Source organism: Elaeis guineensis, chromosome 15 (assembly GCF_000442705.2).
Source record: "Elaeis guineensis isolate ETL-2024a chromosome 15, EG11, whole genome shotgun sequence".
Taxonomy (NCBI): domain Eukaryota; kingdom Viridiplantae; phylum Streptophyta; class Magnoliopsida; order Arecales; family Arecaceae; genus Elaeis; species Elaeis guineensis.
In genome coordinates this window covers 71,378,935-71,399,200 of record NC_026007.2, presented here as the reverse complement: position 1 = coordinate 71,399,200, position 20,266 = coordinate 71,378,935, and the positions used below count along the sequence as shown (strand labels likewise).

Genomic DNA, 20,266 nt, shown 5'->3' with positions numbered 1-20,266 from the left:
AAAATTTTTCATCAAAAATTATTTTTGATAAAATAAAATTTTTAGATGATAAAAATTATTCATCGTAAATAATCATTATTAGCAATAAAATATATTTTTTATCATAAAATATTATCAATGATGTGATTATTTGTGACCAAATGTTAGCGACAAAAATTTCGTTGCTAATAACTATGACCGACAGAAATAGATTATTAGCGATGAAAATTTTTTATCGCTAATAACCTATTTTGTTATAGTATTTTTTCATCAAAAATTTTAGTAGAGTTTTTTCTAAAAGAAATATTATTTATATAATATCATAATAAGCAAAAGCATACAAAACAACATACAAAACAATTAAATTGTAATAAATAAAAGTAATATGTATTGTGCAAGTGGAACAATAAAAAATTTATAAATTTGAGCAGTAATACTAAAAAATTTATGCAATAAATATAAAATAAGCTATGATTAGTTGAGCATACAAAATAATATGAACGCAAAATAATAACATGAAACCTAATCCTGCGTCAAATATCCTCCGCTCCCTCTCCCTTATCTTCCAAATTCACCAAAAGCAGCATCATGGAGGTAGTCTCGCAGATAGGACTGAAAGTGGGTCGAGCTGCCAAGAGGCCTATCAGATCGGACTTCGAACTCGGTCCCAAACCATTTAGGTCGGGCTCTAGCAAAAAAAATAAGGTCTGTTTGGCCATCAGGCTGGGCTCGGGCAGACATTTGGCCCTGCCCAAAGCCGATCCGATTTGGTTCAAATTGATTAACCCCCCTCTCCCCTCTCCCCCGACCCAATCCACGTTTTAACTTTATATATATAATAAATAATTTTTTATTTTTTTAAAATATTTTTTACCTAAAAATATTTTTTTCCTAAATATTTTTTTTTTCTAAACATTTTTTTGCTAACAATTATTTTTCTCCTAAATATATTTTATCCTAAATATTTTTTTTCTAAAAATTACTTTTTTCCAAAACATCATCCGCCGGCGGCCTGACCCACCCCCTGCGGCCTGAAACCCCCCCGTGACACCGGCGTCGTTACCCACCCCCTGCCGCTCGCACCCGACCCCCGCGATCCCCGCTCCCACGGTACTGATGCCCTCACCCACCCCGCACCGCTCAGACTCGACCCCCGCTCCCGTGGCACCGGCACCGTCACCCACCTCGCACAGTCGGAACTCGACCCCCACGACCCTCGCTCCCGCGGCACCACCGCCGTCACCCACCCCACACCGTCCGAACTCGACCACTGCGACCCCCACTCCCACGGCACCACTGTCGTCACGCACCCCCCGTGACCCACCCCCACAGCATCACCGCCCTCTCCAACCCCCTGTGATCCGGATCCTAACTCGGATCCTGATCAGATCCCAATCTGAATCTTAACTCGGATCGAAATTTCGATCTAGATCCCAACCTCAATCTAATTCGAATCGTGATCCGGATTTGAATCGGATTCCAGATCGGACAGTTCATATGCATTAAAAATTCACTAAAGGGTTCGGCTAATCCTAGTTAAAATATTAAATCATAATCACAATATTTTATATGTATTAAATTATAAAAAAATATGTATTAAATTATAATAAATAAAAAAATATATACTAAATTATAACAAAAAAATATTTTATTATTAATCAAATAATAAAATATTTGATCAATATTTTATTATTATTTTTTTTTCTTTTTTTCTCCCTCATTTCTCCCTTCCCTTCCTCCCTCCCCACCCCGACCGACCTTCCTCCATCAACGGCTAACCCACCACCCATCCCCCTCCCGTGCACCACCCACGACCTCACCCCACCCGTTGTGCCACCCCCTCCGCCCTCTGACCCCCCAACCCCCATGTCACCCCCGGTCACCCACCCCCACCCCACAAAACTCCCTCCACCCTCTGGCCTCCTAGCCCCCTGCAACCCCCTCCACCCATCGTGCCACCCCCTCCGGCATACGACACCCCAGCCCCCATGACGCCCTTGGCCACCCACCCCCACCCCATGAAAACCCCTTCACCCTCTGGCCTCCCAGCCCCCTGCAACCCCCTCCACTCATCTTACCACCCCCTCTGCCCTCCAAACCCCCGGCCCTCGTGTCGCCCTCGGCCACCAACCCCCACCCCTGCAACCCCCTCCACCCCCCGACCCCCTCCCCCCCCCCCCATCGGTGGCTCTGTGCTATGGCGGCCACCAGCACATACTGGTGGGGGCACCGGATGTCGCTTGCCGATGGCCTGATCAACCAAAAAAAAAAGGATGGGCGGAAAGCGATGATTAAAGAGAGGGAAGCATCCTTACCTCTAGCGGACAGTAATGGCAGCGGCGGAGAAAGCCATGGCAACGACAACGGCAATGACGGTGGACAACAACAGCGGCAGCGATGGTGGAAATGCAGTCACTAGTGGGAAAAGAGGAGGGGAAAGCTCAAAGAGGATGAGGGAGAGGGAGAGGGTTTCGCGGGGGGAGAGGAAGAGGGAAAGAGGGGAGAGCTCGGAAGGAACGCGACATCGACTTGACATATAATAAATAATAATTATTAGCGATGAAAATTTTTGTGGCTAATACTCTTATTCACGACAGAAAAGTAATTTTCATCATCAATAAGTCCCCCAAAAATTCTCCACTAAAATTTTTTTTTCTAAAATAATTTCATTCAAAAAATTCATAAAATAAATTATTAACGATGGAAATAAAAATATGTATTGTTAATAAGGGTATTAGCGACGGAAATATGGTTTCCATCCCCAATAAATACCCCCAAAAAAAATTTCCCTCTAACAATTTTGCCTTCAAAAAAATAAAAAAATTATTTTTAAAATGGTTTTGCCAATAAAAATTTTTCATCGTTAATAATTTTTTTTTCCATTAACAAATTTTCTCTTCATAAAAATTAATTAAAATAATATTTTTTTAAAATATAGTTATCGATAAAAAATAAATTTACATCATAAATAATTTTTTTTAAAAAATATTTAAAAATATTTAAAGACTACTTGCGATGAAAATTTGATTTACATCGCTAATAATTTAAAAAAATCTTCCCTCCCAAATTTTTTCAATCTAAAAAAATCTTCCCAATAATAATTTTATAAAAAAATTAATTTTAAATTTTTCTCATCAAAAAATTTTTCCATCTAAAAAAATTTAACAAAAAAAATGACATTAAAAAATATTTGTGATGAAAAAAATTAATTTTCTTTAATCTAAAAAATTTTGGTCTAAAAAAATTTTTTGAAATAATTTTATCAAAAAAATTAATTTTTTATTAATCAAAAAAATTTATATAAATAGTTAATTTATGATTTTTGACTCTAAAAAAAATTTTTTCTCTAAAAAAATATATAAAAAATATAATTGCAATGAAAAATTTAATTTACGTCGCTCATAATTATTATAAGAATAGTTCTTCAGTTTTAATAATAGAATGGACACTATGGAAGATCAATAGCTTTGAGATTTTTAATCTCCAAAAAGCTCATCTTCTTCTTGGAGTTCTTATTCTGGAAGTCAGAGTATGAGAATATCGTGGTGATTCTGAGTTTGCAAGAGAAATTCATCAAGATTGAGATTTGGAGGATAGGATAGGGATAAGAAGTTGGAGGTCCAGAAGTTCGTATGTTGCATGTGAGGATAGAGCTTGAAAAATTCAAGAAGAATTATATAAGCATCAAAGAGCAATTAACCAGAATCAAAATAGATCTGCGGGTAGTGCAAGTTGTGTTATAAATTAAAGCACAAACTCATATTTATACTTTGTATTGCTAGAAAGATGAGTGCTCGTATTATTTATCTTCTCATGATTAGAACTCCTACTGAGATATATTTGAGCATCGATCGATGCAGAAAGTAAGGTACCTTTTGAGATCGTGGAAGCCATGCTAGAATGCACTACTTAATTATATAGTTTCTGCATGAAAAGATATTTCTTTTATGCAGCTTAAGATAGACACTCCATCAAAAAGATTTATTGATATCACTGGTAACAGTGACAGCGATGAACAAATAAATTTTACGTCGCAAATAAACATATAGCTTATTTCATTCAAAAGGATCTATTCATTCTACTCCACGAATATTATCCACTTTCATATAATTTTTTCATACAAAAAGTTTGATCCGGATCAAAACTCATATTTACTTCTTTACCATGTAAAAGGATAAAAGATGTATACAGCTACTATAAAAAAATAGATGCAGTTGTCTTATACAAAATCAAAAATTTTAATTTTATGATTTTTTTTAAAATTTTTAATTTTTTTAAATATTAACGATGAAAATATTTTCATCGTAAATAATTAAGTATTAATGATATAAATTTTTTTCATTGTAAACACTTAATTATTTATGATGAAAAATTTTCATCATAAATAATGAACAATTTTTTATTTTTTTTTAATTTTTAATTTTTTTAAATATTGATGATGAAGATATTTTTATCATAAATAATTAAATATTTAAAATAAAATTTAATTATTTATGATAAAAAATTTTATCATAAATAATCAAAAATTTTTGAATTTTTTAAATTTCTTTTTTTTAAATATCGATGATGATAATATTTGTGTTGCAAATAATCTTAGTGGCGATAATAAAAATTTTTCATCATAAATATTTAAATTATTTATGATAAAAATATTTTTATCATTAATATTTAAAAATTTAAAATTAAAATAAATGACACATTATTTATGATGAAAATATTCATCGTAAATAATTTATATTTAAGATATTTTTTTTTTCCATCGCTGATACCCAACTATTTGTGATGAAAAATTATTTTTATCATAAATATTAAATTATTTATAATAAATATTTTTTTATCATAAATAGTATTATTGGCGATGAAGATATTTTCATTGTAAATAATTCTGTCACAAAAAGTCTATTTTCTTATAGTGACAATGTCATAAAAATATGAAAAATCTATACTTGATAGGTATTTTACCTATAGAATATCATAATACTAATATATAATGTCATAACTCCTTCTTAAAATATCATAATATCATCGAAACTGTCTTCGGTAGATGTTTGACCTATAGGATATCATAATTTCAATGCAGAATATCATAATTTCAATCTAGGTTATCATAAAAATGTTAAAAAGAAGTTTTTTATTTTTTTACTTATAGGATATTATAATATTGACGTATAATATCATCATTTGGATCTAGAATGTCATAATATCATCAAAACTATCTTCGATAGGTATTTTAGGTACAGAATGTCATAATTTTAATATCGAATATTATAATTTTGATACAGAATGATATAAAAATATCAAAAATAAATTTTTTATCTTTATTTTATTTATAAAATATCATAATATTAATCTAGAATATCATAATATTGATCACGATGTCATAAAAATATCAAAACTTACGTTCGAAAGGCATTATACGTACAAGATGTTATAATTTCAACGTCGAATGTCATAATTTCAACACATAATATCATAAAAGTATTAAAAATATTTTTTAAATTTATTTTTTCTTACAGCATATCATAATATTGATATATAATATCATAATATTAATTTAAGATATTATATTATCGTCAAAACTGTCAAAACTATCTTTGGTAGGTATTTTACCTACAATATATCATAATTTTTATATCAAATATTATCATCTTCATCCAGAATATCATAAAATGTCAAAAAAAATTTATTTTATTTTACCTACGGGATGTCAAAATATTAATATATAATATCATAATTCAGATCTGGAATATCATAAAAATATCAAAACATCCCTACAGCAGGCGTTTTACATATAGGATATCATAATTTTAATATCGAATATCATAATTTCGACACAGAATATCATAAAAATATTAAAAAAAAATTAATTTTATTTTGTATACAAGATGTTAGAATATTGACATATAATATCATAATATTGACCCACGTTGTCATAAAAATATAAAAACATACATTCAGGAGGCATTTTATGTACAGAATATCATAATTTTAATATCGAATGTCATAATTTCGATATAAAATATAATAAAAATATCAAAAAAAAATTTTAGATTTTATTTTATCTATAGAATATCATAATATTGACATATAATATCATCATTTGGACTTAAAATATTATAATATTATAGAAACTGCCATCGATTTGCATTCTACCTATAGGATATTATAATTTCGATATAGGATATCATAATTTCGATCTAGGATAATATAAAAATATCAAAAAAAATTATTTTATTTTACCTATAAGATATCATAATATTGACGTATAATGTCATTATTTAAATCTGAGATGTCATAATATAGTCAAAACTGCTTTCGATAGACGTTTTAAATACAGGATGTCATAATTTAACATCGAATATCATAAATTCGGTCTAGAATATCATAAAAATATCCAAAAGTATACTTTTGAGCTTATGTCATAATATCAACCTGTAATGTCATGACATCCTGACTTATTATACTTTCTGATAATATTTTTATGATATGCTATATTCAAAACTGAAGAGAGAACTCCATTTGAAACCTAACTAACGTATTAACTTCACTTAACTATCAAGGAGCTGCTATAATAAAAAAACGACCACAAAATCATAAAAAAGCATCTACATGCATATGGTATTTTGCTTCCTGATAGATGGGACATGTTGCTTGGATAGACATATATTATCTAGATGCTACTCAAGAGCCTCAGATGCAGAATTGTGGCTGAAAAATTTTTCTTTGGACAAACAGAAACTCAATAAATCAAGAAAGAAGAGAGAAAAGAGCAGCATTCGAAATGACCAATAAGAGGCAAGATAGCAAAAAAGTTATCTGGAGGAAAAGGATATTTTCATCACGTTAAAATTGAGTTAAATTTAAAAAGCAGATTATGATATGAATTAAATATATTCGGCAATGGATAGCGCACTATCTCTATTTTCTTATATCTGTAGATGTTCGATCACATCGAGCCATGAGGGCGTCACGTGGACCAATTGGACCAGGCGGTGAGCTCCATTTCAGATTTTCTACACCACAGGTGGTGTACAAAAAATTTTGCTATGCACGAGAGACATCTTGAACTTCCTAGCACAGGCTTCGTCCAAGTTGGTTCTAGCCTGAGGCTAGCCGGCCCAGCCCATCTTATGTCCAAGGCTAATGAGGGAACAATAGTTCCAAATTTACATGATGAATCTAAGTAGTTTAGTAAAATCCTGAGAAAACTAAAAAATTAGATATCCAAGCCATATTTTTACTTTTTCTTTTCTTTCTTTTTCTTTTTTTTTTTTACTCTAGTATGCCGAATACTTAGTTGGCCATGTACACATGCTTGTGGTTAGTCATGGGGTTTATTATGCACCTAAATGCATGCACTAGTCATCTGCTGTTACATTAGTCTTCAAAAAATTATCTCCAAATGCATGCATCAATTTCTTATTAGCCAAATGATGATAAGGAAATCCTCTAAATAGATGTGATCAGAAACTTTGGCTGTGATTAGGTTGGTGAGCCCTTCTAACTTTAACTTGCTGGTGCACTTCTCACATTTGTGGATGTTCCGAAAAAAACTTATCAGCTATAAATTTATGTAAATTTAAACTATTATAGGATTTCATAGATCATTTAGAGTTATCTTGGTTTCAAAAAATTCTTTAAAAGGTAATTAGTGAAAAACACCTTTCAAGATCTGAAAACAGGATCACCTTCAAGTAATGGCATGCCACCATTAAATTATAGACCGGTTTGTCACCTATATGGAGATTGGTGTCTAGCTTAACCGTTCGCACAAAAAATCTTAGATGATAACGGTAGAGATTACTAACTTGTTTGCCTCCTTTGGACTCTTTCCATGGTGTCCAACATTTCCAATTTTCGTCGGAGCTCTAGACCCCAAGGCCCAACAACAAAGCCGTCCTTGCCGGGGTAAGTTCCCTGCATAGATTACTAGATCCTTGATTGAGTGGCTTGGCCCAAGGCCGTTGGGCTGGATTGACGTAAGGGAAAAAGAATCCAACTAAATGGCATGGAAATGGGCTCAGAAGTGCAGGGTTTATTATTATTATTATGTTATTTTTTTAAGAGAAAGTTGAAGCGAAGTGATTTTTTTTTTTGGCAAATATTCAGTATTAAAAAAAGTAATGGCTGTTATGAAACTACTGTCCCACTACAGCTGCTATGATATACCAAATTAACAGCCCCTATATGATCTTTTCAATTTTCAAGTAATTATTTTATTAATATATTTTAAATGTTCGTATTTGTAATATGTTTTAAAAAATTATTTTGTTATGTGAACATGGAAAGTATGGAGTTATCAACTAATTCCAGATGTCTTGCTACTTACCTTTGTGGGCCTCTGCAATAACTGTATCATTTTATTCTTCTGATAATCTAATTAAAGGTTGCTGAGTAGACGTTAGGGGATGCCCGATTAGGATCGAGATTTGGGGTGAGGAAAATTATAGAATAATTTTAACATCCCCGCTGTTTTGGAGAAAATAGAAACCTTTTTGCCATGGGAAAACATCCGGCAATCAATGAAAAAGTCGATACGGTTTAGGTGTGGTGCTCCGCTGGATACAATCCTCGGTTGTGCTTCTCATCCCCTGCGCATAAATCCAATCAATAGATCGAATCAAAATCAGAATAAAAATTAAAATGAATGTAAATAAAAATTAAAATAATTAAATTTTTCAAAATATTTGGTTCATAATCGAAATTGAAATCAGAATAAAAATTTGAATCTATAAAAAAAAATAGAGATTAAATTTTAAATAGATTGGACCATTCCTATTCCATCCCGATATCATAATCGAAATGAGACTCCCTCCAATCAAGTGGGTGGAATGGGAGTCATCCATTCTGATTCTCATTTCAAATCTCAATTCTCCTCAATCAAGCAACCCCTAAATATTATGATTTGGATTTGCCATTGAAAAAATTTCGAGAGTGCTTGGTTCAAAATCGGAATTGGAAACGGAACGAGAATTGAAATGGATTGAAATGAGAATTGGAATAATTAAATCCCCCATAACATTTGGTTCATGACCGAAATCAAAATGATAATTGAAATACATAGAGAAAAGTAAGGGATTGAGTTTTAGATAAATTGAACCATTTCTATTTCATCCTGAAATCGAAATAGGACTCCTTCCAAAGTAAGCATTTAGAATGGGAGTCACTTATTGCGATTCTTATTTCAGACCTCAAAGTACTCCTGTTTATATCTCCTTACATTGACCTAAGATTAAAGTATACAACTCTTGGAAACATTCAAAATGCATGGCAATATATATGTAGAAAGAAGAGAACGATCGAGAACCTCAACGATGTAATCAAAGATTCATGATGCACTTCTCGGCTGACTGGGAGCAAAGCTATATGAAATCAACGATGGATTCCCTTCACGAAGACCACCACATCGTGCCAGGCTTAGCTGGGTCATCAGCCCCATGGGCAACCCAAACCAGACCGATTTTTAGTGGCTTCGACCCCTGTGTCTTGGACTCGCTCATCCCCGGGCCTGAGGAAAGATTCTCTCCTCCTGATGGAACGGAAAGAAATAGGAGTCACAAGGTGACAATACAAAGAAGGAATTTGAGGTGATGGAAGATGAAAGCTTCCTCAAGGATAAGAAGGATGGTGAGGAATGACGCTGTCAAATACTAGTTTTGAGCATCTATTGTGGCTTTTCCTTTTTGTTTTCTCCATTGTGGATCTGATTCTTGGGATTGCAAGGTGTTTTTAAAGCCTAAGATCACCATGCGAGTTCTTCATCCTCGGCTCATTTGTCTTATTGTATTATTAATTGGAAAAAACTTAATTAGATCGACCATTTTTGGGGTTATTGGTTCGTCAAGTTTTAATAACACAGTTATTATATATATAAAAAAAAAGAATGTTAATGGAGGCCGATAACTAGTAACCCAATCCCATTCTATAAAGTTCACAGTTTCTTACCCAAAAAAAAAAACCGCAAGCATAGGCTTTGGGTGTGATTTTTTTTTTTTTTTAACATGCATGAATGACAAATGAGATACTATCACTTTCTCGTGACAGGATCATGCATGAATCATTCTCTTTTCTTGCGCTGCATCTATATATTTCAGCTTTTTTCTTTTTTTTTGCTTTTTCCTCTCAAATTTGGAAAGAGAGAATTTATTTGTCCCAAATATGATAGAGGCACTGAGCTCAGATCTTCTATGATGTACAATAATATAGATGCATCGCATTAATTATCTATCATACGATGAACAGTTAACAAACAAATCATGTATAAATATATACCGTACATATAAACTAGCGTACGTTATTATTGACCATCCTGATTGATCATCAATGCAACCGCATTAGTGTCATTACAAAAAAATAGGTAAATTATCGACTTTTTTAAAAAAATGTTATTTTTTAAAAAGTGTCATTTTTAAAAAGAATGTTAATGGAGGCCGATGCTTTTAAAAGTGTCATTTTTAACGACGCTTAAAAGCGTCGTAAAATTTGAGCACTGTCAACACCGACGTTTTTAACAAAAGCGTCATTAAATAAAAAAATTACCGACGCTTTGTTACGCCATTATTTAACGATGCTAAAAAGCGTCGTTAGGTTCGTTTAATACCCCATCAGCCTCCCGTGCCCTAATCTATCTAACCGCCGCCCCTTTCTACCCATTCCTCCACCGACCTCATCTCCGCCGCCGGCAGCGCACCCGCCGTCCACGCCGCACCTATTCTTTCATCCTCTCGGGTCGAGACATTTGTTTTCGTCCTCCCGGTGTCCCATTTTGCTTTCGCCTCTCCTCCCAAAAAATATATTATAATCTCTCATATCCTTTCGTAGCATCGATTTGCATTGTGAATCGCTCAGGATTTAGCTTCAGACATTTGTTTCAGTTCTTCGTCGCCCGGTAATCGTCGGGCCTGAAAAGGTAAAAATTCCAATTTTATTTTGATTCTGACATTCTTCTCACTGTGATTCTGTTCTATCGGATGCAGTTTTCTCGATTTTTTCTACCGGAGGTTGTTGTGATTCTAGGACGAGAGGATGTGGAAGTATTTTATTTTTTTAAAAGAAAATTTATTGTCTTATGAATTTTTTTAAGAAATATATCTTTATGGATTCATCTCAAGATAGAATTAGGCTTCCTATATTTTTATTGTCATTGAACCCTTTTTTTTTTTTTTTTTTTTTTTTTTTTTCTGGCATCTAAAACTTGAGCAGTAAGTCTGTGAATTAAATTGGATATTTACTTGGGATTGCTCTGCTGACCTTATAGCCATTCATTCCTCTTCAAACCATAGAACCCAGCCGACATGGCTTATCATTGTGATTTGATCTTCTCTTGTCCCTTTGATCCATCAAAGAATTGCTGGAAATGTACTATTTAGTTCTGCTTAGGTCATCTTCCTCAATTTGTGTTAAACCAAAATATGTTGAATATCTTCAGTGGCTTGAGGACAAAGTAACAGCAGCAGTTTCGGATTGGTGGAAGGCGCCTGTACACCAATCGATCCTTACAAGAAAGTCTTCCCCAATTTATTTCCACCAAAATACTTGAACTCGTGGGTAGCAACTTCCTTCCACACCCAAGTTGCCGGTAGGGAGGAGAAGTCTGCAATTGCCTCATTTAATACTTAGCAATTCACCATGGCTTCTGTCTTTAGGTGTTCTATAAATGTTTATAGGTTAACTCTGATCAGTCAATGTATAACTTCTGGTCAAATTAATGGCTACCAAATAATGCAAGGATAGACTACCTTTGAGTACTTGGGGCTAAATATTGCTTTGTTTCTATCCCCATGTATTTGAAGGATAGGAGACCAGATCTTGGTTGGCTTGGTCCCCTTAATTTCTGCTCATGGGGTGTCTCATGTTCCATTAGTCATTATTCTTTGATGCTTGGATTTTTATGAAGTTGCCAGACACATTCTTCTGGTAGACACCTTCATGATCTGTGTAAGAAATCTCATGGCATTATAGTTTTTTGAATAGATGACAACCGAGATAAATTCTAAGAGTTTGTTCAAATATTTAATGCAATAGGATGCACCTACATTATGGTAGGAAAGGAGGATCTGATGCCCGTGAGGAAGTGCCTCACATATACCCGACATGAACCAAAGAAATGAGTATGTTTTAATATGGTCATCTGTTATGTGTCTATTCTTTAACCAAATATCAATGAATCAAAAAACTATGTTGTGGCAGAAGTCATGAAAATTAGAATACAAAAAAGCCCGAAATGAGTCATTGCAATGACAAACATTTGCATCAAAGAAAGAATGTATCAATATAAAACATAGTAGATATTCCTAAGAACAAATAAGAGCATCGCAACTCATTTATGTCATCACCAGTTGAAAATTTAAGAATCTTAACCAAAAGAATGGAGCATTTGGAATCACATGTAGGTGTTGGCTGTCTAATCCTCTCCTGTATATCATGTCCAAATAGATAATACCACATCATCCAAAGAGGAACATAAGGTCCACCAATTTATTCCTACAGGCATGCATTGAAAACTTTCATAGCAATTGAAAGCAAGGAGTTCCCAAACCACGAGGGACAACCTATCCAAAAATCGATAATAAGTACGATGAGCTAGCTACATAATTCAAGCTGTTTATTCTTTTAACAGACATGTTACAGATCTGTCTTGCTTTTCAAATAACTTAGACATCTTATTGATCAAAGAAAAACCTTAGACATCAATCTTTGTTTCTGTTATCACACATATTTGTTTATTTTTTATACATGATAGCAAAATGGTTTTGTTGCCATTAAAAATCAGCTTAACCAAAATCCGAATTGATGGGAGTTGCTAGAAATCTCGATTTGTTTAGATGAAATCTTGCACGTCTTTATGGTGATATTCTGATGGTTGCTATGCTACAATATTCTTCTGCTAGGTAGGCAGCTGTTCCACGCTGTTCATTTTGAAAAAAAAAAAAAAACTACTTAGCATGGATTTTAATTTTAAAATCCATGCTAAGTAGATTTTCATGGGTGTTTTTGTGATGGTTGTGAATTTATGCCAGGCAATGTTAATTATGAATTAATTTTAAAAAAAATTAATTGCATAGAAACATAGACCCGTCTTTTGATTAATGTACATATTCTATTGTATCCGTACATTTATTTATTTTTTACGGATAAAAAAATTATGTACATTGATCAATTGATTGTCCAGTATGGACAGTTTGGAAAATGTGAGTAATTCTATAGGTCATTACCATAATCAAATGGTATGCTGAGGGTTCGGAAAAAAATTTCGGATGGTATTTTTCTTTTTGTTCTTCCTATACGGAAGAACTAAGGGAAATGCTGTCGAAATTTTTTTGGCTCTTGTTGCATATCATTTGATTTCTGTAATTGACCTATAGAATTAATGCATTTTCTGAATGGGATAGGACCTTCTTTACCTATTAGTTGATGATAGCAAGCATTTACTATGTAAACTTTATCTAGCTGTTATTTTTTTGGATTTTATGAAATGACTGATATTTTTTACTCATTGCATTAATATAGATTGTATAATTTTTTTTATTTTTAGATAAATTGCAAGTTCGGTCAGTTTTATCCTACAATGGACAAAAGTTGGATAAATAAACCAAGGAATAGTAAAGAATATTTAGATGGAGTTCATGACTTCATTAAATTTGGTATGGAGAAAAGTAGTTTGAATGGAAAGATTTTATGTCCATGTCGGAAATGTGTAAATAGTTCTTCTTTAGATCCACAAAATGTTGAAGAACATTTGGTATGGAATGGTTTTTTAAGAGGTTATACCGACTGGATTTTTCATGGAGAATCTATGTTGCCATCATCATGTAACCAACCCTGACTCATTTTGGATCCACTAGCCTAGAAGACAATTCTGCAAGAGATGATGATATAAGGGGTTTGATCACAGATGCTTTTGGATTTGATGTTCAAAATTTAGGAGAATCCAGTAGTATACAAGAAACAGTTGGGATGTTTGATGGATGTACGCATACGGAACGTATGCATGTTGAGGAGCCCATACATACATTTAATGATGAGACAGCTCTTTATCACACCTTAATGAAAGATGCAGACGAAGAATTATATCCGGGTTGTACAAAATTTTCTAAGATTTCTTTTCTTGTACATTTATTTCATATAAAATATTTGAATGGATGGTCTGGAAAGAGTTTTACCATGCCGCTCAAGTTATTAAAGGATGCATTTTCAGAAAGCACTCGTTTACCACCATCGTATTATGAAGCCAAGAAATAGTAAAGGAATTGGATCTTGGATACGAAAAGATTCATAGTTGTCCGAAAGATTGTATGTTATATCGGGGTGAAAACGCTAATCAAGAGTCATGCAATGTATGTGGATCTTCAAGATGGATAACACAAAAAGAAGATCGAGATGATGTACTGAATGAATTGGATGCAACGCGGAGTAAAAAGAAATCGGCCAAGGTATTGCGTTACTTTCCTCTTATACCTAGATTGAAAAGGATTTATGCATCATCAAAAACAGCTTCATCAATGAGATGGCATCATGAAGGACGTACAAAGGATGGAATGTTGAGACATCCAGCAGATAGTCTTCAATGGAAAGCATTTGATGATAGGCATCCTGATTTTGCCTCTGATGTTCGCAGTGTTAGGTTTGGCTTAGCTTCTGATGGCTTCAATCCATTTCGGACCCTGAGTTCTACCTACAGCACTTGGCCAGTCGTTTTGATACCTTACAATTTGCCACCGTGGATGTGCATGAAACAATCATCACTTATCTTGTCAATGGTTATTCCAGGAGATAAGGGTCCAGGCAATGATATTGATATTTTTCTACAGCCTTTGATAGAGGAATTGAAACAGTTGTGGGAGGGTGTTGATGCATTTGATGCTTCCAACGGCCAAACATTTAAACTATGGGCAGCTTTGTTATGGACTATTAATGATTTTCCAGCATATGCCAATTTATCTGGCTGGAGTACAAAGGGACGGGTCGCATGTCCTTGTTGTGGAGATTCAACATATTCAATTTGGTTAAAATATGGAGGTAAATTTTGTTACATGGGACATCGTCGATGGTTGGAAGCAAATCATCCGTTTCGATTTCAGAAAGATTTGTTTGATGGTACTATAGAATTGGGATGTGCCCCTATTCCACCTTCTGGAACTGATGTTCATAGACAAATGGATGGCATGAATTACAGCTATGGTAAGCACTCAAAGTCCTCTAAAAAAAGAGGAAGGGATGATGTTGAAAGCTCAGTGCACGAAGGGTTACCAGAGGAAGTCAGTATCAGTACTATAGATGCAGAGGTGTTTCAAGATCCAGACAATTATTTCGAGGATGAAAATGAGGAAGACACACAGATAGCATCTACAAAACAGCCAAGTAAACATTTATGGAAAAAACGAAGTATCTTTTTTGACTTACCTTATTGGAAACATAATCTTATTCGGCACAATCTTGATGTCATGCATATAGAGAAGAATGTTTGCGATAATTTACTTGAAATATTTTTAAACCTTGATGGAAAGAGCAAAGATAACATGAAGGCACGTCTTGATTTAAAAGAAATGGGTATCCGACATGAACTTCATCCTAAAATGCTTGCTAATGATAGAATTTATGTACCTCCTGCATGTTACACAATGTCTGCTCGAGAAAAAGATAATTTTTTGGGAGTTTTGAAAAGTATCAAAGTATCCGATGGATATGCATCGAATATTTCACGATGTGTGCATCTAAAAGATCGAAAACTTTCAAATCTTAAAAGTCATGATGGTCACATATTGATGCAAGATATTTTTTCAATAGCTTTAAGATCGTCATTGCCGAAACAAGTTGTTACAATTGTACTTCGATTATCGTCATTTTTTAAGGCATTATGTTCCAAAGTTATTGATCCTCGGAAACTTGATCAGTTAGAATCCGATATTACAATTACACTTTGCCAGATGGAAAAGATTTTTCCTCCTGGATTTTTCACTATTATGGTACATCTGCTCATTCACCTAGCTTCAAAAGTTAAAGTTGGTGGACCGGTACATTATAGATGGATGTATCCTATTGAGAGGTATTATTACAAACCTTAAATCTTTTGATAATTTTATTATAAATAACAGCATACTGATATTTTAATAAATATTTAATTCTTGAAGGTATCTTGTGCGTCTTAAAGATTATGTGCGAAATAGAGCCTATCCCGAAGGCTCGATTGCTGAAGCATATATTGCGGATGAATGTTTGACATTTTGTTCAAGATATCTTCAAGGTGTAGAGACTATTTTTAGTCGACCTCAACGGCATAATGACTTTGTGGAGAATGCAGAACTGTATAAGTTCTTAACTGCTGGAAAATTCTTGGGAAGAGCTGAAAGTATTGTACTTGATCAAAAATCCTTAGCACAAGCACATCGTTATGTGTTACTTCATAGTGACATAATATCTGACCATCGCAGGTTAGTATATTTAAGGAATGACATCAAAATTTAAATTTTATATTACATATAATATTCTAAATGATATATTTATATTTTATGCAGTGAATTTTTAATTTATCAGAGACGAGCCAATCATAACATTCGTCCTAATGCAAGGATTGAACAGCGATGGTTGGTCGAGTTATTCCCTATGTGGCTTTCGAATCAGGTGTGATTTATATTTAATTATGAGATATATTAATTTTTGATACATATTTAATATTTCTTAACTCAACTGCACTTCGTCATATCATTTTTTGTTAGGTATCAAAGATGATGGAGACAAATAATTCAGATGAACTAATAGCTCTTGCTCGAGGACCTAACAAGATTGTGAATAGATATAACGGTTTCATAATTAATGGTTTTAAATTTCATACTAGAGAACGGGAGAAATTTAGAAAAACACAGAATAGCGGTGTTATGGTGGAAGCGGATGGAAAATCCTATTATGGTGCACTTAAAGATATCTATGAGTTGGATTATTATGGAAAATTTAAAGTAGTACTGTTTAGATGTGATTGGATAGACATAAACTCACCAAGGGGTTTGAAACAAGATGTAAATGGATTTACACTTGTAAATTTTTCAAGGTTGATACACACTGGTGTGTTATTGAAGGATGACCCATTCATTTTTTCATCTCAAGCTCGTCAAGTATTTTATGTACAAGACGCAAAAGATAAAGATTGGTTTACTGTCATCAAAACAAAACCTAGAGACTTATATGATATGAAAAATCAAGTGGAGGATGATGACGATGACACTTATACACAATGTATGCCCTACAATTTTGTGCCAGCTGATGATTTAAATGCTACGACGATGTTGGTTAGAACAAAATTCGAAGAAAACACTACTGCTTGATTGTTACTGGTAATAATTATTTATGATGTATATATTTTGTATTAATTATTGTGTTATTTTACTCCATATATTAACTGATTCTACCTTTTATTTATATAAATGCTAGGTGACATCATGCGTCGCAGGGGACGATATGCTGGTGTGCAGTTTCAGCATTCACAGACAGAGGTCGGTACGTCTTCTTCAGCACAGTAGCCTGAAGCCAGTTCAGCTGCACAGCATTCTGAGCCCTGTCCTTCATCATCAGCACAGCACGATCCTTCTGTTCATCAGCCAGATGATGAGATACACGTGCAGGGTATATATTGTCTTTCATGTAATTTTTTTTTATTTTATTTTATGTATATTTATGATATAGTTACTTTTATGTATTTTTTATAGACAGATCCGGGAGAGTACGCCCCAGACGCGGACCCACAGTAGTACGAGATGTGTGGCAGATGCATGAGGGCGAGAGGATTGTTGTGGAGTGCAATCAGCTAGGTCAGCCAATTAAGAAAGCTGCCTGCTTATTGACTTCATTTTTGGGGACTGTTGCTCGGAGGCTTCAGCTATGTCCGTTGGGCTATGCAAAATGGAATGACATGCTTCCAACGTACAAAGTTGAGCTCCTCCGAGTTATAGAGGTAATGAATTGATGTTCATACTGTATATTAATTGTTAATCATTTATATAATTTATTTCATTTAACTTTTTTTTTTATAGAGCAAGTTTGTTCTCCCTCCATCCACTCATGATTTTGTAATGAAGTCTCTCAACCGCAAATGGAAAGAATATAGAGCACAATTGAAGAAGGACTATATGAGACAGGGTATGACAGAGGAGGAGGTTGCTAGGAATTGTCCTCCTGATGTACCCCCTCATCAGTGGATGGAGTTGGTTCATTATTGGTTCTCTGAGAGGGCACAAGTATATTATCTGTTTATTATCTTTTTTTCCTATATATTTTATAAAAATATTGATTTTTATTATATAATATATATATAATAAGTTCTTTACTTTATTTTACAGACTTATTCTGCTATTGGTAGAGCTGCACGAGCAGCTCAGTCTGTTCCTCATACATCGGGGTCGAAGAGTTATGCACGACTCCGACAGGAGTTTGTATGTTTCTTAAACTTTCATAATTAACTTTTAATTTTTATGTTGAAATATTTATATAACTAATATCATTATGTATCGTGGACCATGTCTGTATCATGATACTCATATATTTTTTTAAATTATTATAACTGTTTGCTTAAAATTGAAATTATTTGTGTAGGAGGATGAGCATGGGAGGGAACCCGGACAAGTGGAGTTTTACCGGATGACTCATACTCATCAGGATGGTACTTTTGTTCGAGATGAGTCGAGAGATTTATATGTACGGTATTATTAATATTATATTTTTTATAATGATTTAAATTTAATTTTGTTAGCTATTAATGTATAACTCTTGTTTTCAAAAAATATACAGGAGAGGGCTACATCTCTCATTGCGGAGCGTGACGACGAGTCCGCAGCATCTACGCAGCAGAGCCGTATCGAGGCCGAGGTGTTCACAGAGTTGATGGGGTCAGAGCGCTACGACCGAGTGAGGGGTTATGGAGTAGGAGTCACCCCCACTCAGTTATCTGAGGTTAGTAGATATACGCAGCATGCTGCAGCAGATGCTCAGGATTCACGCGTTCGCAGACTCGAGGCGGAGATACAGGAGATTAGACAGAGTCGTGCCGCTGAGATGGAGGAGATGCGACAGAGCCGTGCCGAGATGCAGGCCATGAGGGGACAGATTGATCGCCTTACATCTTTATTAGAGATGTATGGTTCATCTCAGGTAAACACATAATATTAAATATATATTTTTGTATTAATTTAATGATTTATATATTTTTATTTATAGATATGCAAATCATGCTTTTGATATGTTTATTGTAGGCTCCTGGCACATCAGGCATCCGTCGAGATAGCGGCACGTCACGTGGAGACAACGACGACCATCCGCCTGCAGATTGATATTATTTTATTTTTATTATATTTTTATATTTTTTTTATATTACTCTTGATTGTAATGGACGATTAGTACTTTATTTTTATTTATATAAAATATTGTCTTTTGGTTTGGTTAAATTTTATATTTAAGTTTGCTTTTGCTGTGAATGGTGGTGATTGTACAGGTGTGAATGTGGTGATTGTACAGGTTTATGTTCGAATAATTGATATAATTTCGTACAGGAATGTATGTATTCTTTTTTTTTTTGTAGATAATATCTGTATTTTTTTTTCTCTTAAAACCTTTAACGACGCTTATAAGCATCGTTAAAAAAATTTTAACGACGCTTATAAGCGTCGTTAAAGACAAAAAAGCCGACGCTTCGAAAAGCGTCTTGGTAGAGTGGATGACGCGGAGTCATTAACGACGCTAAAAAGCGCCGTTAAAATTGCTTTTTGCGACGCTTTAAAGCGTTGTTAAAAATATATTTAACGATGCTTATAAGCATCGTTAAGACAAGTTTAACGACGCTTTAAAGCGTCGTTAATGTTAATCTTTACGACGCTTTAAAGCGTCGTTAAAAAATAACGACGCTTTTAAAAAACGTCGACGCTTTTCCTCTCCACTCTTACATAGGCGACGCTTTGCCGACGCTTTTCGAAGCGTCGTAAAGCTAAATAGCGACGCTTTAAAGCGTCGTAAAATATCATTAATAGTGTCGTTAATGACCATTTTTCCTGTAGTGATAGTTTGTAAATGAATTATAACTACGTACTATAAGACCGTAACGCGACCTGCATAACATCTGTTACCTCAACATATAGCTAGATTATAGTTACAATATTGTTGTCATTTTATTTTCAAGGTAACATCTTTCAACCTTGATAAATACATGGACCATGTAATTGAAGGTCTGGTAATATATAAAACTAATGAGAGCCAAATATGAATTACGTAATAACGTTAACATGGTGTTGGATATAGAGAGACGATC

The 20,266-nt window shown here is 33.9% G+C and overlaps 1 protein-coding gene across 1 annotated transcript; it reads left to right on the top strand.

Annotated features, from left to right (window-relative positions):
• The first annotated feature begins 2,309 nt into the window (after window positions 1–2,309).
• LOC140853996 (uncharacterized) lies at window positions 2,310–19,295 on the top strand. Its single transcript, XM_073249119.1, has 7 exons — window positions 2,310–2,447; window positions 17,849–17,923; window positions 18,003–18,206; window positions 18,309–18,401; window positions 18,562–18,663; window positions 18,757–19,116; window positions 19,218–19,295. The coding sequence occupies exons 1-7, from the start codon at window positions 2,310–2,312 to the stop codon at window positions 19,293–19,295; spliced, it is 1,050 nt and encodes a 349-aa protein (XP_073105220.1).
• Window positions 19,296–20,266: the final 971 nt, after the last annotated feature.